The 21452-nt window shown below is 43.7% G+C and overlaps 1 protein-coding gene across 2 annotated transcripts in view; it reads right to left on the bottom strand.

The window, feature by feature from the left end:
• The window catches only part of itga1 (integrin subunit alpha 1), a 73620-nt gene that overhangs the window by 9805 nt on the left and 42363 nt on the right, over positions 1-21452 (bottom strand). The window contains exons 3-20 of one of the 2 annotated variants that reach the window (XM_036977634.2): positions 18786-18898; positions 17383-17471; positions 16611-16725; positions 15382-15509; positions 14343-14491; positions 14044-14194; positions 13372-13546; positions 12756-12829; positions 10213-10357; positions 9071-9213; positions 8464-8607; positions 7843-8103; positions 7421-7551; positions 6131-6306; positions 5734-5879; positions 3634-3741; positions 2159-2235; positions 1856-1982 (exon numbers count right to left, since the gene is read on the bottom strand). In XM_036977634.2, the coding sequence (XP_036833529.2) occupies positions 1856-1982; positions 2159-2235; positions 3634-3741; positions 5734-5879; positions 6131-6306; positions 7421-7551; positions 7843-8103; positions 8464-8607; positions 9071-9213; positions 10213-10357; positions 12756-12829; positions 13372-13546; positions 14044-14194; positions 14343-14491; positions 15382-15509; positions 16611-16725; positions 17383-17471; positions 18786-18898 (2452 nt within the window). The remainder of the gene's footprint in view (positions 1-1855; positions 1983-2158; positions 2236-3633; positions 3742-5733; positions 5880-6130; positions 6307-7420; positions 7552-7842; positions 8104-8463; positions 8608-9070; positions 9214-10212; positions 10358-12755; positions 12830-13371; positions 13547-14043; positions 14195-14342; positions 14492-15381; positions 15510-16610; positions 16726-17382; positions 17472-18785; positions 18899-21452) is intronic. The other variant, XM_036977635.2, reaches the window with a different exon arrangement.

Below are 21452 nucleotides of genomic sequence, written 5' to 3'. Positions count from 1 at the left end.
GCACTCACTGTATATAGACTTACTGTTTATTCCATGTGTAACTCTGTGTTGTTGTATGTGTCGAATTGCTATGCTATATCTTGGCCAGATCGCAGTTGCAAATGAGAACTTGTTCTCAACTAGCCTACCTGGTTAAATAAAGGTGAATATATATATATATATATACACACACAGTGCCTTGCGAAAGTATTCGGCCCCCTTGAACTTTGCGACCTTTTGCCACATTTCAGGCTTCAAACATAAAGATATAAAACTGTATTTTTTTTGTGAAGAATCGACAACAAGTGGGACACAATCATGAAGTGGAACGACATTTATTGGATATTTCAAACTTTTTTAACAAATCAAAAACTGAAAAATTGGGCATGCAAAATTATTCAGCCCCCTTAAGTTAATACTTTGTAGCGCCACCTTTTGCTGCGATTACAGCTGTAAGTCGCTTGGGGTATGTCTCTATCAGTTTTGCACATCGAGAGACTGAAATTTTTTCCCATTCCTCCTTGCAAAACAGCTCGAGCTCAGTGAGGTTGGATGGAGAGCATTTGTGAACAGCAGTTTTCAGTTCTTTCCACAGATTCTCGATTGGATTCAGGTCTGGACTTTGACTTAGCCATTCTAACACCTGGATATGTTTATTTTTGAACCATTCCATTGTAGATTTTGCTTTATGTTTTGGATCATTGTCTTGTTGGAAGACAAATCTCCGTCCCAGTCTCAGGTCTTTTGCAGACTCCATCAGGTTTTCTTCCAGAATGGTCCTGTATTTGGCTCCATCCATCTTCCCATCAATTTTAACCATCTTCCCTGTCCCTGCTGAAGAAAAGCAGGCCCAAACCATGATGCTGCCACCACCATGTTTGACAGTGGGGATGGTGTGTTCAGAGTGATGAATTGTTTTGCATTGTTGCCAAAAAGTTCAATTTTGGTTTCATTTGACCAGAGCACCTTCTTCCACATGTTTGGTGTGTCTCCCAGGTGGCTTGTGGCAAACTTTAAACAACACTTTTTATGGATATCTTTAAGAAATGGCTTTCTTCTTGCCACTCTTCCATAAAGGCCAGATTTGTGCAATATACAACTGATTGTTGTCCTATGGACAGAGTCTCCCACCTCAGCTGTAGATCTCTGCAGTTCATCCAGAGTGATCATGGGCCTCTTGGCTGCATCTCTGATCAGTCTTCTCCTTGTATGAGCTGAAAGTTTAGAGGGACGGCCAGGTCTTGGTAGATTTGCAGTGGTCTGATACTCCTTCCATTTCAATATTATCGCTTGCACAGTGCTCCTTGGGATGTTTAACGCTTGGGAAATCTTTTTGTATCCAAATCCGTCTTTAAACTTCTTCACAACAGTATCTCGGACCTGCCTGGTGTGTTCCTTGTTCTTCGTGATGCTCTCTGCGCTTTTAACGGACCTCTGAGACTATCACAGTGCAGGTGCATTAATACGGAGACTTGATTACACACAGGTGGATTGTATTTATCATCATTAGTGATTTAGGTCAACATTGGATCATTCAGAGATCCTCACTGAACTTCTGGAGAGAGTTTGCTGCACTGAAAGTAAAGGGGCTGAATAATTTTGCACGCCCAATTTTTCAGTTTTTGATTTGTTAAAAAAGTTTGAAATATCCAATAAATGTCGTTCCACTTCATGATTGTGTCCCACTTGTTGTTGATTCTTCACAAAAAAAGACAGTTTTATATCTTTATGTTTGAAGCCTGAAATGTGGCAAAAGGTCGCAAAGTTCAAGGGGGCCGAATACTTTCGCAAGGCACTGTATATATATGTGTGTGTGTATATATGTATATATAAATACATATATAGAAACTGTTATGAAGACAGCGAGGAACCTCACCTCGACCTTGACGTAGTTTATGTTTTCAGTAAAGCTCAGCATCACTTTGGTGTTGTACGCATTGTCTTTGCTGTTTCTAGTGGTGATCAGAACGTGGAACTTCTCCTTGTTCGCTTTGATCACAAGACTGCAAAGAATAGGAAAGTTACTACTGTAGCAGGGTAAATGTAATTTGGGCATTTCAACTGAAGTAACACAAGGGGGCGCCAAAGTACAATTCAAGGGCAACATAACTGCTACTGAACTGTCACATAACTGTTGACAGTTTGATGGACTGAAGGAATACAATCATTGTGATAATACCTTTGTATACTTGGCACAGCCTTCAGCGATAGGTCAGCTATGCACTTGTCATCGGTCCCACAGTCCACCAAAGGAATCTGAATGACATGTGCATGGTTACAAGAAATACAAAACATGTACAAGACAGAACTAGCAAGAAAGCAGTCAAAAACAAATTCACTTGCTTAGTAGTTGCATCAAGAGACAGTGAATTGTCTCTGTTCTTGTTTGCTTTTGACTGAAATAGTGAAATGCATTCCTAACATTTGATCAAGATCAAGTGTCTGCTCCCAAGAATGACAATCTGGGATTTTATACAATGTCTTAGGGAAAACGTAGCGCTTTCGTGTGATAACTGTGTGTGTGTGTGTGTGTGTGTGTGTGTATGTACTTGTGTATTTGTTCCAACACCATGTCCTGTTACTGTATAGTGAGGGCACACTCCTCTAGTGTAACAGAAGAGCATCCTCCGTGACCCTGAGTAGCATGTTGTACCAGAAACACTGTATATAACAGTGGAGGCTGCTGAGGGGAGGACGGTTCATAAAAATGTCTGGAAAGGAGCGAATGGAATGGCATCAAACACATGGAAACTCATTTCGCTCCAGTCATACCACGAGCCCGTCCTCCCTAATTAAGGTGCCACCAACCTCCTGTGGTTGACGAGATGGTATTGTCTCCGCCCTAATAATAGGAGTCGTCTCAAAAACGGGAAGGCAAGTGGTCAGCTTATCGGTCAGCTTATCGGTCAGCTTATCGGTCAGTTTATTGGTCAGCTTATCGGTCAGCTTATCGGTCAGCTTATCGGTCAGCTTATCGCTCTATTCCTGTGTGGACAGATGTTGACGGGAGTGGACCCTCTCACTTCGCCGCTTCCTCTCTGGTTGTACTGAGAGTGGTGCGGTGTGTTTGATAGCATGAGAACTCAGTTCTGAGAACCACTGAACACTTTAATAAACAGACATGTAACTTGGATGTCATCGCACTCTGTCGTGTGTTGAGGAATTTGAGGCTTCAAGGAATCCCTGTTCTACCACCGCGTTATTCTCCAGCCACATGTTTCGGCTCTCCGTCCGTCTGGCAAATAGCTCATAAGAACTATGTGTGTGTGGGAGCGCCACTATGGAAACAGGACAACTGCCTGTCAGTGTTTTAAAGCTCATAAGCCTCTTATATGAACTAGTGAAGGATGGAGGACAGCTGTTGCTGATGATAAGTGCTGCAGAGAGCATGACTGCATGACTGTGTAAAGTACTGATTACTGACTTCTCTGCTCACACATTGCATATTCACCACTGTATTGTGTGATAGCTGAGGTATAATTCAATCAGTAAGGTAGGAAATCAATGTGTGCACACATGTTAGCCAGTGAGGGCCTCTAGTGGCTACAGAGGGAAGCAAGCCAAGGTATACAAAATTCATGGCAAGCCAAAAGTTACTGGTGTGTGTGTGTGTGTGTGTGTGTGTTAAATCTGGCGCATTGTGGTTTATTTTACCGTTTTGTTAAGTGACGTTGGTAGATCTCCATCCAGAACGGGACCCGTGTCCTCAGCCAGGCTAAACTCTAGGGAGACCATGATTGGGTCTCTGAAGTCCAATTTAGCCTAAAGGGAGGAGGGGCTAATGTAAATACATGTACAATGTATCCAGGGGCATCATGCACCATTTATTTTAGAGCGGGGCGTGATGTAGGTGAGGAGGGAGGGGTGGTGGTTGGAGAATCAGGGATAATTTGGCATTTTTCAAACATCTGAAACAGCTTTACCTGTAAGCTAGAGACATAATTGTTATGCCTCATTCTATGTAAAAAAAATAAATATATATGTCTATTTCTCTGCATAGGTTATCTAAGTATACCTCTATATCTGTTCAACTGTCATTTTAATTATCATTTCTAAAGTTTAGCAACATTTCCAGCAGGCATGTCAGCTAAGATAGTTAGACAAGCTAATCTAACTTGAGCGATAGCCTGAAATGGCTTGGTGGCTAGTTATGAGGTTGGGAGATTGGGAGCCTATCTATCTGGCTAGCTAAAGCTAACTTCATCCAATTGCTAGGTGGCTAGTATTACAGAGAAACAACTAAATCTTTTTTGGTTTATGTATTCATCAAGAAGGAAACAAGAGGCAACGTTGCTTGATCAAATTCATTTACAAACGTACCTCCTGCCCTTCACCGGCTGCTAAAAATCTAATCGAACGCAGTGTGTGTGTCACTCTACACTCTCTCTCCTCCTCCACTGAAGATACTGTATGCACTAGAGCAGGGATGGGCAACTTTGATGGGGGTGGGGGCCACCAAAAATCTGAACTCATCATGACGGGCCGCAGTAGACTAGCAGGTCTGTGTACCCACATCCATACCCACATATACAGTCAGAGCTGGCCCTAGCCTTTTGGGTGGCCCTAAGTGAAATGTTGTTGGGGGGACCCCCCCCCCCCCCCCAACAACTTGCATTCAAAACATTTTAACGACCCCCTTCCTGACAGCGGAGAGTTTTCATTTCCTGTAATTCTATCAGAACCCTCCAACCATCCACCAGCTCTCCCTCATTCTCTCTCTCTTTTCTTTTGTCTCTCTTTCAAACTCCTCTCCTCTCTACCCGTCTCTCTCCAACGTGCCTATCTCCCTCTCTATCTCATCCGGTTTCTCTTTCTCCTATTTCTCCCCCTCCCTCTTACGCTTATCTCTCACCCGCTCTCCCTCTCTTCGTCTCTCTCTCCCCTCCATCGCCTCCTCTCCCTACCTCTCTCTCTTCACCTCTCTCTCTCTCTCTCAGAGGTCCTGCTGGTAGTTTAATAGTCATTCTCTTCACATTGCTTTGATCAGTAAAGCGCTGGTTCTGGTTCCCATTACAGTCAAGTAGCATTACAGCATTACATTACAGTCATGACTTCTGTCATTTAAAAGCTCTCTTCTTTTCATCTGGCCTCCTCACTAAAACCGTATAATGTACAACTATCTGATACAAAACAACCAATAGAACAATTAACAATCAATGTAAAGTGAATCTATTTTTAGGCCACTTTTAAGCTGAAATGTTTGTATGTACAGTAATGGGCCTTTTGTGAAAGTGGTTGTTTTCCCTTTGATCAAGGGAGGGAGATATTTCTCCGCTTTCATGTTAAGAGCGTTCCTACCTAACCTGGACTCAGGGATAGACGTAACATAGTAAATGTAAACTGTCTCCCACCATTTCGTATAATATGTTACGAATTACAATTTGTATGATGTGTTATGAATTTGCAAAACGTATGATATGTTCCAGATTGTTGTGGTTAACGTTAGCTTGGTGGCTAACATTAGCTAGGCTAGGGATTAGGGTTAGGGGTTAGGGAAAGGATTAGCTAACATGCTAAGTAGTTGCAAAGTAGCTAAAAGTAGTAAGTATTTGCAAAGTTGCCTACTTGCTAAAATACTAAAGTTGTCTGTGATGTGACTCGAACACGCAACCTTTGGGTTACTAGACTTTTACATTACACGCCCACACTGTCTCTGTTGTCTTTCTCTCTCTATCTCCCCCCAGACTCCCTTCTGCCTCTCTCTCTCTCTCTCTCTCCATGTGGACCAGGCTGGGTGAGGAAGGATTTACTTGCCTTCATGGCAAATAAATGCTCCACACACAGATTGTCTATGATCTTGGCGGTGGCCTGGGCCTTCCTCTCACTTTTCTCGTCTATGTTGACAAACGCAGCCCTCGACTTCGCCCTCAGAGAGTCCAGCGTCAGGCTGTACTTAATGGCTGAAACACAACAAACACCAGTCATGATTAGGGTTGCAAAACTCCAGCAACTTTCCCAAAATGCCTAGTTTTTCTATAAATCCTGGTTAGGGTTAGCTACAGCAACCTCAAAATGAAAGCTTTCTATTTTACTCCTTTTTACTGTTCTTATCGAGAGTCCGCTTTAATTCGCTGCATATTATTGAAGGAGGTTTACACTGTAAACATGTTAGCATACTGTATGAAAGGAAAAGGGTTGATCAGACTCTCACCTGTGCCCGAGTTAGCGTCATCCTTCTCAGACTTGACGCTGTAGCTAAAGCAGACCCTGGTCTTCACACACACAGTTTCCCTCCCGCCCAACATGCAGCCTTTAGACGGCTGCTGTAGGTTGATCTTGCTCGGGTCAAAGGTCATGTTGGCATAAAGCTCAGCCACATCCTTGGACCTGGATGACAAACACCAGATTTATGCAGCGTTCAAAAATAACTGGGAACTCGGGAAACATAATGACGTCAGTGATCTTCAGGTCGGAAAGTCAGAGCTCTAGAAAGAGGCCCGAGTTCCCGACTTGGAATTCCGAGTTGGATGACCGGTCAAATCGATTTATCCCAGTCGGTGCACATTTTTCTCCTAGTTCCCAGTTGTTTTGAACGCACTGAAGTTGGAGATTTCCCAGTTCCCAGTTGTTTTGAACACGGCATTAGCACATGGAACTGGCACATTCAAGTTACAAAAGTGAATGACCTGTGAATTAAACTTAATTAATACACGTTTCCAAAAAAGGAAAACTGCTTCCGTTCCTTTTAATAAGTAACCCCCAAATAGATCATATGAAGCACATTATTCATGTCTTCCATGAAAAGAGGTTTGCGACCGCGCTCTAAACCACATCGCGGGCCCATGGCAGCTCTACAAAGGAATCCATTATGACGGAGGTCACTGGTTTCCGTGGCGTAACTGAGTTCTACAGCTGCAGTATCAAACTGTTAGCGCCACAGTTAGCGTCCACTGCCATGGACGCTCTGGAATTAGGGAGTGACTCTCCAACAGTCTACAGCCCCGCTCTGTTAAGCAGAGGTCCAAGAGAGGAGGAAGAGCTGCCAAATCATGTTTTAAAATCTTTGCCTGCTGGGATTTGGAGTTTTTCACACAGCCCTGGTCGGCCCCGGTCAGCTAGGCTCGTTCCAGCAGAAACTGAGTGGGTGTGAGGGATCCCTGGATGGGGGCCCTGTGGTGTGTAGAGAGCTCAACTCCGTTATATGAGATGGGAGGAAAGGAGTGAAGAGGGTTCAGCTCCATGAAGGGGCCAGGGGGTTTGAACATAGAGAGGAGGGGGTTGTTGGTTCAAATCCCGAGAGGGACACAGCTGTGTAAACCAGATTGACAGTCTTTGATAGATGAGCTAAAGATATAATAATACAGTTGTGGGAGATGATATGAGGTTACTGCTATTACTAATAGTTCAAGTGGAGTGCTAGAGTGAGTGTGTGTGTTCCTGCTTACATACGCGGCATGAATTTTATGTTTTGACTCTAAACGCAGAGGCACTGAACACTCACCAGAACAGAGAAGCACCTCCCAGACCTCCGATGGTAACGTCTATGATTCCATCTCCGTTCAGGTCCATGACTCCATGGATTGACTGGCCAAAGAACTTAGTCTTCACCCCGTCTCCAGGACCTGGGATACGCTGAAACCACACCAGCACACACACATTCAGAGGTCGAACAGGAATACTTCCACGGTATCTACTGTAACTGCATATCTACTGCAGAGTGTCCATCCACAAACCCCTATCCCACACATTGATTACAGATGAGGACCAGTGGTGGCTGGTGGAGGGAGAAATCTGAGGATATGGTTCACATGTGTTCCATTCATTCCATTCCTGCCATTAGAATGAGCCCGGCCTTTGACTTCTGGTGACACCAGACTCCACAGACGGGGAACAGCCTGACCACCTGGTCTTTTCTTTCTTCACCTGGACGTATTTCTCCTTGATTGTCTTCTTGGCTCCGTGGTAGATGTAGACGGCTCCTCTGTGGTCATTCTCGAACGGTGCCCCGATGGCCACGTCCCGGTTCCCGTCCAGGTCCAGGTCGCTGACCTCGGCGATGGCGGTGCCGAAACGGGCGCCACACGGGTCATTCTTGCGAACGTTGGTGCAGCCATGGGAGTGGGCCGAGGTACAACACGTCTGGTTGTCCGGCTTGAGCGTGGCCTGGTGCTCAAACATGCCCTTCTGGAGGTGTAGGGTGATGGAGAGAAGGAGAGAGAGAGAAGGAGAGAGAGAGAAGGAGAGCGAGAGAGAGAAGGAGAGAGAGAGAGAGAAAGAGAGAGAGAGAGAGAGAGAGAGAGAGAGAGAGAGAGAGAAAAAGAAGGAAGCAAGGGGGGGAGACAAATGTTTGAGCATTATCAGACCCTTGTTCTAATCCAAAGCCATATTTTTTTATAATGACTTTGTATTGTATCAGACAAACATCCCCGAAGTCTGATCTCCAACTAGATAGTTACATTCACTTATTAACCTTCACGGAAATACATTTTTCATTGAACTTAATTTACGATGACAGGTCAAAGACACACACAGTGCACCACACACCTCATTGAGTTTGAAGACGTACACCTGTCCCTGTTCCTCCCTCTCTGGGCCCATGTACATAGGAGCTCCCACCAACAGGATGTCTGTGTACGAGTCCTGGTCAACATCCACCGTCTGGAGAACGCTGCCAAAGTAGGAGCCAATCTACAAGGAGACAGACAGGATCCATAGAACGGGCGTGGAACTTCTAATCCTGGATTATATAGTCCATGGGTCAAACGACATTATAACCACTCAACCGTAAGTCCAAATACATGCTTTAATATAAACCTTTACTTAGCCTCTTCTCAATTCCATGCTCAAAATTAAGTAGAAATACTGCGTGATCTAATGCCTTGACATAAGTGAACTCTTGTGAATTCCAGAAATTAGAATACATTATTTTCCGCTCACTTTGCAGTATCTCATTTCTATCTAATGCATACCAAAGATGTCCTAAAACTATTTTTTGTTGTATTGGTTAAAAAAAAAAAAACGTATAGTCTCTTCCCACACCCGCTGTGTCTAACCACATTAACCCATGCGTTTGACAAAGCAACTACAGTACATAACGTAAAGATGTTGCTTGTAACGCATCGTGATGGCGGATGGTTTGAGGATTGATCACCTGCTCTCCTTTCAGCACTTGTGTGACTGTGATGTGTTGCCCATCCAGTTTGTACACGATGACTCTGCCTGTGTGGTTGTGCCGCGGTGCCCCCGTGATATATAATACACCATTAGGGGTTGATGCCGACTGCACATCATAACCTGCACAGTGGGCAGATATATACATACACACACACACACACACACACACACACACACACACACACACACAGCATAAGAACACAGAGTCTCTATTAGAGGGTTATTTGAGTACATTGGTCTCCTGGCATTAGTTTAGTTTAGTCTCAGTGTTAAGAGGAAGCAGTAAAACACCAGAGAACAGAGAGGTGTGTGTGTGCGCGCGTGTGCCTGCATGAGTGTGTGTGTGTGTGGTTAGTTTTTCTGAAGAACACTATACCACAGACAGTTGATATGTCAGACACACTCAGTGTTTGTGTTCGCCCGGTCTGAGACGAACAGCCACCCAGATTGTTCTCCGTGACACCTTTTTTAAATAACATTATTCTCTAATCCCACACAGCGTCTTCCCTACAGCCCGTAAAAGGTAGTACTGTAAGCCCTGCGGGTCTGTTATTTCAGTTGGAGTATAAGCATATCTGCGTCCCAAATGGCACCCAATTCCCTATATAGTGCACTACTCTTAACTAGAGCCCTACGGGCCCTGGTCAAAAAAGAAGTGCAGTATAGAGGGAATAGGGTACTAGTTGGGACGTAGACCATGTTTCTGTCTACTGTAGAGTAATGGGGCTGGTAGTCCACCATGCTACCCTGGGCTGTTTATACAGGAGCTGGAAGGCACTAAGGACTTAGCCCACTGTCCAGTTTCCAAAGTGTCAGTGCAGGTTGTTATTGTACAGGTTGTCATTCTACCGTAATCTAAATAAGAAGCTGTTCTTCTTAACTGTCTTCAATTCAAATGCCATGCGTGGAGTGGCTCATATAAAACAGTAGGTCTAGACTTACACACAGCAACAGAGGACAGGGCAGGAATTCAACGTCATAAAACAGCCATGTATGGTTAAATAAAGGTTTAAATAGGTAAATAAATACAGTGTCATCCATGCGGGTGGTTTGTCTGGTCGGGCCTGGACTTTACCCACGTACCCCACCAGGCTGTGTGTGTGTGTCGTTTGTACTTACCCACATACCCCGCCAGGCTCTCCTTCCTCTCGTCCAGGGGGTCATGGAAGTCTGCGTTTAGGGGAACCATGGTACCCTGGTCTGTGTGCATCACTACTGTCCCGTTCCACTCATACGCTCCCACTGCTCCCAGCATCACACCCTCCTTTGAATGAATGAATGAATGAATTGTATTTAACAACTATAAAATACATTTCCCTCAGCCATGTGAGTACAACAATATGTACAGTATCAGTCTTCTCAATAATCCTGTTTTTCCAAACCTACACACCTGTGACAGACATCATTTTGTATTAAGGACTATAATAACATGTATTTACAAAGCCCTTTTTTACATCAGCAGATGTCACAAAGAGCTCATAGAGAAACCCTGCCTGAAACCCCAAATAGCAAGATATGCTGATGTAGAAGCACAGTGGCAGGAACCTAGGAAGAAACCTAGAGAGGAACCAGGCTCTGAGTGATGGCCAGTCCTCTTCTGGCTGTGCCAGAGGTCAGCACCTCAGGAGTAAATGTCAGTGGGCTTTTCATAGCCGAGCATTCAGAGGTCGAGACAGCAGGTGCGGTAGAGAGGGAGGGAGAGAGAGAGAGAGAGGGACGAAAAAAAGCAGGTCCGGACAAGAGCACATTGTTCCTAATACAACAAAGCACACATAAAAAAATTAAAGAGTCAGATGAGACAACAGCTCATAGAGATACTAGAAATCTAATCTGCTGTCTTTGTAATGTCGTCTTCTGTGACAGCATGGGCAGTGACATTAAGGGCCTCCATCCAACTCTTTGGGACAATTATGCTACAGCACAGGAAACAGGAAGAGACCCCCCCCCCCCCCCCCCCCAGGAAGTGGAAATGCTCATTCGAGTGAAGGCTGAACAGACCAGTGTCACAATGCAGGCAAGTCAACTAAGAACAGATTCATGTTCGCAACGACGATATCAAGTCTGAATGCATTGCAGTGTCAAGTAGCCATTTCCCCCACAGAACCCCGTTTCATGAATACAGGAAGACAGGACAGGGTAAAGTATTTCACAAGACGGAACTGGGTCATTCCACGAAATAAGTGCCTTTTGGGTCCATTTGTTTTAATATGGTGAAACTATTCCTTAAAAAAAATGTTTTTTCAAAAGAAACAGTGAACATCTAATAGTCAATTCAGTAAAAGCAGGTGAGCTGGTGTTTTGTGGTGGAAAACTGAGCGGGTTGAAAAGAACATGTCAACCCTGTTGGCCATAGATACAGGCTACGAATGTTTTAACGATTACGTTTTTTTGCATTCAATTGTCACCCTCTGTTGCCCACAAAACGCTTCCATTAGCACTGTCACAATGGGAGTTTTGGCTGATTTAAGAACAAATTGTCAACCATTTTACAGTCAACCTTGTTACTTTATTTGGCAGTTAACATGCACTTACTATAGTCATTTTTATTTTATTTGACATTTTGAGATGGGAAATCTTTTTATTAAGCTGAACATGTGTTCTTCATGACAGAATGTAAAAATGAGGTGAAACCAAAAGTTTAGGTAGAACCCTTTTGGTTCCAGGTAGAACCCTTTCCACCAAAAAGGGTTCTCCTATGGGGAGAACCGAATAACCCTTTTGGAACCTTTTTTTTTTGTAAGAGTGTAGCGCACGTTCACTCCAACTCATCGACAGAGGGGAAATGCCTGATGAATGCACATAAGGTTTGGGAGAAGGAGAAAAAAAAAGGTTTTTGTTTGTTCAAAGTGAACATCCTCTCACGGAAAAGGCATCTCTTGTTAGTTCTCCTCTCCTCCACAGCACAGATATCTCTGGGCTGAGAGAGGAGAGGAAAGAGAGGACAGAGGGTACCTCTTTAGTTGGATCATGGTGAACCAGCACAGGGATAGACAAGATGGTGAATGAAAGATCTCACTGGCCACACACCGGTCGAATCAATATTGTTTCCCACGTCATTTCCATGAAAATTCATTTAAATGGAATAACGTTGGACTAACGTGAAATAGACGTTGAAGTGATGTCTGTGCCAAGTGAATAACGCAACACCCACCGTCGTTCTGTTCTGTATCTGACTGGGGCCGATCAGCATGCAGTCACAGATTCACAAACGTGATATCCTATAAACCGATCCCCGCGGCAATGTGCTGCACCCTTTAGCCCAGTGGGCTAGGACAGTAGGAGTACACTATTAAAAGAGAGTATTTTGAAACATAAAACATTTGATAGATTTATGCAATTAGTTGCCCTTGGGTGTTGGGAAAGCCTAGTTGCATATTTTCCAACTGTTTCTTTTAACAGTATAGGACAGTGGAAAGCAGGGGTAGAAGGAGTTAGTTGGAAAGGGGAAAGGGGAAATGAAAGCAGGGGTGTATTTATTACGAAAACCGTTTAAGAGCCAAACAGAAGCGAGCAGAGCAAAACAAGAGTCTCTATTGGACAAATGTATGTAGGTCCCTCCTCCCTTCAGTTTGCCTCCGTTTAAGAAACGTTTTGCAACAGAATCGGTGTAATGAATACGTCCCAGGAGTAGAAGGAAACAACAGTAGGCAATGTGGACTCACCTTAGAGGTGTGGGCACTAAATCCTGCCTGGGACATCTCCATCTCAAACGACGAGGTGTAGTTACCTGACGTTGCTGTGGAAAGGACATTCACATGGATCAATTACTATACGATCACATTACGATACGATCACATGACGATACGATCACATTACGATACGATCACATGACGATACGATCACATGACGATACGATCACATGACGATACGATCACATTACGATACGATCACATGACGATACGATCACATTACGATACGATCACATTACTATACGATCACATTACGATACGATCACATGACGATACGATCACATGACGATACGATCACATGACGATACGATCACTATCACTGATCCATTTTCATTGGAACTGTCTGCGGACTGTTTTTAATGTCGTTACTGTTTCTAAATTGTACGACTGTGTGGCTGTTTGGGTGATAACTCACTTCCCCCTTGGGGATGAATAAAACACAATCTCATCTCTCTTTATTTCACTACGTAGAGAAGAACTCGAGCACAGCTCCGGAGAAGAACCTGCCCTTGGCCACCGTTGTCGCTGAGATCAAAGTAGCACAAAGCATGTGGTCGCGATTTAACTAGAAGAAAGTAGCTCAGCCTACCTTCCAAGGCAAAGATCCTGCTTCCCAGAGCGTCTACGATGGTGAGCAAGGCAAACTCGTCGGACACGTTGAAGAAGTGATCTCCCACAGGATCGCTGGAGATGTTCTTGATCTCCTCAATGAACTTTTTCACCTCAGTGATGCTTCTGTTGTTCCTGTTGTAATCACCAAGCACCTGAAGGGAAACAAATAGTGTCGTTTTTTTCTGTGATTTATTTAACTAACCGTTATTTATACAGGCAAGTCAACTAAGAACAGATTCGTATTCGCAACGACGATATCAAGTCTGAAAAACAGTCCTCTATATACAGAATGTGGTCCATGTAGGGAACAGGATTTGAACCCATAACTCTTGGCCTGCCTGGGCTGGAAGATTCCCAGTTGCAGACCCCTAGTTGGAGGATTCCCGTACTGTTTATTCTCTCCTGATTCATAGAAGCCTCTAACCAGGATTTCTGGAAAATCTGAGAATTCTTGGAAAGTTCCCGGGATTTTGCAACCCTCATACCAAACCATCTAAACTACGTGAGAGACGGTGTGTTTATTTGAGGTCTGTTAGGGCTGTGACTGTGATCTTGTCCTGACTAAAAGGTATGTTACAGCTTTTACTGTGGTGAGGCTATTTGAGGTATTAATATTGAGGTTTCATGGTTTTGATGGTTGTATACTCACTGCAATACCGAACCTCTCAATGTCGTCTTTCTCGCATTCTGCGGTGACATTTTTGAGGTTATGAGAGTCATGTGACTCTCCGTCCGTCACGATTATCATGACCTTCTTGACCCCGGGCCGCGCCCCTCGCTCCACGGTGAAGGCCTCTTTCCTGAAAATCATAAATCATTTTTAACTCACTTCACACATTGTACGAGAAATAGACACACTTAACTGAGTGGAACAGTAAATTCAACTGAACTCAATTAAATTAAGTACATTTTTTGTAAATTGAGCAGGACCAGACTCTTGTACTGCACCTTGCCGTGTCGATACCCAGGAAGGTCATGGTCCTGACACCCTGCTGCTGTTCAAGATTCATCACTTTTCCCAGCAGGGATAGAGTGTTATTAAACTGGCTGAGGTTCACATTGTGAATGACTTGCTCTCCATACGACACAATGCCCACCTGGAACAAAAAAGGCGGGATTCAGACAGACCGACACTCACTCGAACGTACAAATACGCCCTCATCTCACTCGCCCTCTTCCCTTTAAACTCCTTTACCCTCATCTCACTCTCTGCCCTTCTCTCCAGTTCCCTCTTTTCTCACTGTCCCATCCCGTGGCACACTCCAACACTCCCAACACTTCAACACTCCGAGACAGTCTGGTAAAGAAGGCTATGTGGTTTGGTCTGGTGAGTCTAGTGTGATGTCATTCTCTTTATATAGCACGCATGGGTACTTATCCGGCTGTGGAATATGGGATCTATAAAGGGAGAACTTTGTAGGACAATATTTTCCAGTGCAGCACAGAGGAAAACTGTAATTTCACCATTAAGCTAAACCACTGTGAACCAGCTCCTCTCCAGGGGTATTCTAAAAAAGGGACTCCCCATTCACATAAAAACATTTTTAAGTAACCTTTATTTAACACATAATGCCCTTGGACTTTTAAACTAATAACAGTATGAGTGATGATTTAACAGTGGTTCTGAGACTGTAATGAATAGATGATCATCGTATATGCACGTATCTCAAAAGGCAAGGCAACGAGGTATTATTATTATTATTATATTGTGCTGTTACATAATTAAAAGACAGCGAATTGCAGTTGATTGCTGCTGTCATCTTTCTATTCCGTGTCCCTCCTCTTTTCTCTATCCCGTCACTCCCTTCTGTCCCTCTCTCAGTCATGTCCCAGAGTTAATACTGTGTTCTTAAAGGGTCCTTTGGCGAAACTGTTTCACCAGGCTGGAACCATAAAGGGTCCTTCTACGGGGTTCTTCGACAGGTACCCGTCATCTAAAGTGTTACCCATTTTTTTCCCCCACTAGTATACAGAAAGGAGAAATCACCTGGGACAGTTTAGGTCCAATTTCGATATTTTTCAGAAACTTGACCAGGAACTCAATGATGCTGTTCCATGGCCATATACTATTGGAGCCGTCAAGCACCATGACAATGTCAAGCTCCTTGGCACACTCTGGAATACAAGAAGGATTCAAATAATGTGGCCGTTATGATCTGTGTAACACAACCAACATATCACACACTACACGCAATGTAGAATTTAGTTGGGGAAACAGACGTGTTTTGTACGTCAATGTTTAAACTGTTAAAGCCACAGTTGCCAACAGTTTTTATACAATAAATGCATTAAACAGTTGGTTTGTGCAGTGGAGAGAGGTGAAGAGAGGGAGAACACTACAATACCCAGAAGCTCTCCCATCTACAGTAGTCCCTCTTGAGTCTTGTAAAAAAAAACTTTAGACTACTACTGAGAAGGAAGCAGAGGAGACATGCATTCTATTGGACATGCATTCTAAGTGGTACAGTATGCCAGAATGGATATCGGAACTCAGCCACAGACTACACTATAATGTGCTTAGAATGCATGTCTAATACAGTGTCTGAGAGTGAGACTACACAGAGGTGGAAAGCTGTATCTCATCTATACTGAGGTTTAATAGTCCACACCAGGGTTTCCCCAACTGGTGGCCTTGCGGGGTGATTTTACTTGGCCCCCCAAAGTTTTCTGACCAAATTTTTGTTCTTCTTGTTGGACATAAAATACCATAAAAACACCAGCAAATCAGCTCCAAGTGATTGTACTTCTGGAAATCTGTTCCAAAGTATCCCCCCCCCCCCCACACACACATAATAGAGAGACATACTGTAATGTGATCGTATACAAGGTTTGAAATGATTATGTTTTAGTCAAATATTATATCTGTTTGGGCTTCTTGCTGTCAATGTGCAGTGTTAAGACAGCGATGACAAGTCTCTCTCAAAATCTGTCCTAACTTGGGCATGCATGGCAGCAAGAGACTGGAGAGTAGTTTACACTCAGTGGAATGCTCTTATGTACACAAGTTTCTCTCTGGGCCACGTGGCTCGAGGGGTTGGTTGGTTAGGGGGTGAAGAGAGGAATGGGTTGGGGGGGGGGGGGGTGTAGAGCGAGAAAGCTCTGCTCTGGTCTGTCTGGGGTAGGATGTAAAAGGAACACCAAGGTGAGGGATCATGCAGCACTGGTCTGACTGTAGTTCTCGGTGTGTGTGTGTGTGTGTGTTTTGTTGTCCTGTACCTTGCACGGCCGGGGCGATGGAGTTGAGTACCTGGAAGGTTGAGCTGACGTTGGTACATACCCCAGAGATGTACGTCTGCTGACCACACATGTAGCCGTACTGGGGACCACAAGCCTGGACGAAAATAGTACACACACACACGCGCGTCACGGCGGAATCTGAAATAAGGTCATTAGGACATTCCCCCTGAAACTTTTTGAAGAAGCGGCGCTAACGTTACCTCATCATGAGACCATGAACGCTACACACACATGCTCACTGGGTTAACCTGGACTCAAAGTAACTGACTCTCCGAAGTACAGTATCGGATAGGCTAGGACTCTCTAGTCAACAGTCCTTATATGAGCAGTGAGGTACAAGCCCAGTGAAGTGGCAGAGGGGGAAAGTTCTGGTCAGATCCGGGCTTTGTAATGTATATCTTATGTCATCATTATAAATACTCAGACCCATTCTTCTAGACAGAGAGAGACACACAGAGAGAGAGACACAGAGAGAGAGGCAGAGAGAGAGAGAGTGTGTGCCACAGGAGGTTGGTGGCACCTTAATTGGGGAGGACGGGCTTGTGGTAATGGCTGGAGTAAGTGGAATGGCGTCGAATACATCAAACCCATTCCATTCGATCGTTTCCAGCCATTATTATGAGCCGTCCTCCCCTCAGCAGCCTCCACTGGCGTGGGGGTGTGATATATATGTCAACTCTACATATAGTAAACAACCGTACTGCCTCTTGCAGTCCAGGGCTGACATCTAGATTTCCACATGGCCTCTTACCAGAAAGCCTCCTTGAGGGTTGGTAACCAGCGTCGTTCCCATGGTCATGTTATCCTTGACTTCGTGTAAGTTAGGAATTGTTGTGTTTTCTGGGAAAATATGAAATAAATAAAGAAAGAAAGAGTCCTTGAAGAGAAAGAACAGCTGGTCAAATTCCTCTGTCCATTTTCCCATAGGCAGAAAGTCAGACTACCCTTCCAGAACCATGGAACTCTCCGGACCTCACTTTTAACGATGTGCACTACTGAAATGTAGCTATTTTATTTACCTCAGATAATTATGCATAGGCTATAGGCTATTTCTAACCGTCTTTACCGGTAAAAGCATACACGCACCTTTTGTATTCCAGCATAAATACTGTAGCGTAGTTAGCAGCGTGTGCTGAATTTGTCCTGTGTGGTTGTAAGATAATGGCTCTGGCTACACCGGGGTTGTGGGTTCAATTCCGACTGGGGGGTCACAAATACTCAAATGTATGTGAATACACTGTTGTAAGTCTCTTTGGCTAAAAAGGGTCTGCTAAATGGCATTCTATGTATAATTCAAATGTGCTCTCTGTCTAGAAGCATTTTTCAAAGATGTCTTATGGGGAATCATGCAGGCTAATCTCATAATGTCCTCTCTCTGTACTCATAATTCACGTCACGTCCAGTGACCGCAGAACAACGCACGGCCCTGTCAAGCTGTAGTATAATACAGTCATTGTCAGGCTCACACTGTATTTGACCAGATTGTATGGTGGACAAATATTCTTATAATTTTACCGGAGAACATTACAAAAGATAAACTTTATATAAAAAAATAAATACATAAACAATAGGTATAAACATCAAAATGCTTAACAAACAACAGCTAATGTCAACAAAATGTGTTGCAGAATTTGAATACATCCCCAAAATGAATAGATTTTTGTTCCACTAAATTGATAAATCCTAATTCATCTCAACCCTGCCTTTTGGGAGTGAGTCAGTATCAGGGTTGGGGGTGAATTCCATTTCAATTTAGTCAATTCGGGTTCACTTCCTTAAATCGACTTTATTGAAATGGAATTGACCCCCAACCCTGTTCAGTATCGAGCCATCAGAAGCCCCGAGGCATGGTGAACGACGCGCATGCAGCAGAGGCGGCATGCGGGTTATCTGGTTAGCATGATATAATTATGAGTGAATGAGATGAGACATTCAAATCCTGTTTATGTGGTGTCTTCCTGTGCTGCTGCTTTGGCTCACGTCCTGTCCAGCACACAAGGCAGGCAGTCCCAGACCAGCACACTGGACGATGCGAGGCTGTGTGTTTGGTTGCTAAAACCTCAACTCAGACGCAGTTAATAGAGGGAGTATCAATAGCAATCCCATGCAACCCACATATGCAAACACATACACACACTGTAAACGTGGGCTCACCAGGCAGCTCCAGTTTGATACATTTAGGGTTTGGTCCTCGATCCACAGGGCATTTGTAGACATCTCCAGTCCGTTTGGCTGGCTGGCCGGCCAAGGGAGAACCGATAAGTACCCTTTAAAGACAGAAACAGGGGACGAGGGTAGTATTCCATACCCACCCAGCATAAACATAAAAGCAACAACTAGAGTTCCTCTCAACGACCTAGCGTTGGGTTTTGTGTTTTCCCACGAAAAAGGCCATTTAAATGTATTACAAAAATGCTTGTTGTGCAGTGGAAAGTACACAATTTAGCACTTTACCCCTACTATGTTTACTCGTCATAACATTGTTTATGTATTTCTGAGCGAGTAACTCATGCTTTTACATCGGAGTACAGCTTGTTAGCTGGGCTCTGTTGTTGTGAGTGTAATCTGTGTGGTCCGGTGCTGGTTCTCTCTCACCCGAAATCTTGCGGGTACGATATAACGCTAAGCTGAGCTAGTTATCTGCTAGCACGTAAACAGTTCACCTAATTAACATTCCACTCTCTTAATGACCGCTGATCAACTAAAGAGGGTGCAACCAGCGGGAACACAATCAGTCATCATCTCAAAAGCTCACAGCTAAGTGACACACTGCACAGAGAACAGACATCTGTGCCTGATCCACACTGGGCCTGGCTCACTTTCAGCGACAGCACTCACTCTAAATGAGAGCCTTCAATTGGGGCCGTGCCATCTGTGATTGATAACTCTCCTCACATCTACAGTAACCCAGGTTAAGTGACACAGGCATCGAGACACAATCTCTCTCTCCCTTTGTCTCCAATGGAGGTTTCTGTGAATTACCAACCCAAATAATGCTCTGTTCCAATATCCACACATACAGTGCCTTGCGAAAGTATTCGGCCCCCTTGAACTTTGCGACCTTTTGCCACATTTCAGGCTTCAAACATAAATATATAAAACTGTCTTTTTTTGTGAAGAATCAACAACAAGTGGGACACAATCATGAAGTAGAATGACATTTATTGGATATTTCAAACTTTTTTAACAAATCAAAAATTGAAAAATTGGGCGTGCAAAATTATTCAGCCCCTTTACTTTCAGTGCAGCAAACTCTCTCCAGAAGTTCAGTGAGAATCTCTGAATGATCCAATGTTGACCTAAATGACTAATGATGATAAATACAATCCACCTGTGTGTAATCAAGTCTCCGTATAAATGCACCTGCACTGTGATAGTCTCAGAGGTCCGTTAAAAGCGCAGAGAGCATCATGAAGAACAAGGAACACACCAGGCAGGCCCGAGATACTGTTGTGAAGAAGTTTAAAGCCGGATTTGGATACAAAAAGATTTTAAAAAATCTTTAAACATCCCAAGCTTTAAACATCCCAAGGAGCACTGTGCAAGCGATAATATTGAAATGGAAGGAGTATCAGACCACTGAAAATCTACTTTCCGCTCATACAAGGAGAAGACTGATCAGAGATGCAGCCAAGAGGCCCATGATCACTCTGGATGAACTGCAGAGAGCTACAGCTGAGGTGGGAGACTCTGTCCATAGGACAACAATCAGTCGTATATTGCAAAAATCTGGCCTTTATGGAAGAGTGGCAAGAAGAAAGCCATTTCTTAAAGATATCCATAAAAAGTGTTGTTTAAAGTTTGCCACAAGCCACCTGGGAGACACACCAAACATGTGGAAGAAGGTGCTCTGGTCAGATGAAACCAAAATTTAACTTTTTGGCAACAATGCAAAACGCTATGTTTGGCGTAAAAGCAACACAGCTGAACACACCATCCCCACTGTCAAACATGGTGGTGGCAGCATCATGGTTTGGGCCTGCTTTTCTTCAGCAGGGACAGGGAAGATGGTTAAAATTGATGGGAAGATGGATGGAGCCAAATACAGGACCATTCTGGAAGAAAACCTGATGGAGTCTGCAAAAGACCTGAGACTGGGACGGAGATTTGTCTTCCAACAAGACAATGATCCAAAACATAAAGCAAAATCTACAATGGAATGGTTCAAAAATAAACATATCCAGGTGTTAGAATGGCCAAGTCAAAGTCCAGACCTGAATCCAATCGAGAATCTGTGGAAAGAACTGAAAACTGCTGTTCACAAATGCTCTCCATCCAACCTCACTGAGCTGTTTTGCAAGGAGGAATGGGAAAAAATGTCAGTCTCTCGATGTGCAAAACTGATAGAGACATACCCCAAGCGACTTACAGCTGTAATTGCAGCAAAAGGTGGCGCTACAAAGTATTAACTTAAGGGGGCTGAATAATTTTGCACGCCCAATTTTTCAGTTTTTGATTTGTTAAAAAAGTTTGAAATATCCAATAAATGTCGTTCCACTTCATGATTGTGTCCCACTTGTTGTTGATTCTTCACAAAAAAATACAGTTTTATATCTTTATGTTTGAAGCCTGAAATGTGGCAAAAGGTTGCAAAGTTCAAGGGGGCCGAATACTTTCGCAAGGCACTGTACATACTACTAGCATACTTTTCTTAGAATGAAGCTATGATATAGCCATGCATTCTAAGGTATGCTAGTATGTATAATGGAAGGATCATATCTTCATCAATCGTATACATAGGTATCTGGTTAATATCATTTAACTGGAACTATCAGGTCTTTCTTTACATTATCACTGTGTGAAATTGACAGTGTGAAAATG

Source organism: Oncorhynchus mykiss, chromosome 5, assembly GCF_057628025.1.
Source record: "Oncorhynchus mykiss isolate SJ-2025 chromosome 5, ASM5762802v1, whole genome shotgun sequence".
Classification (NCBI taxonomy): domain Eukaryota; kingdom Metazoa; phylum Chordata; class Actinopteri; order Salmoniformes; family Salmonidae; genus Oncorhynchus; species Oncorhynchus mykiss.
This window is presented reverse-complemented; position numbering and strand designations above follow the sequence as displayed.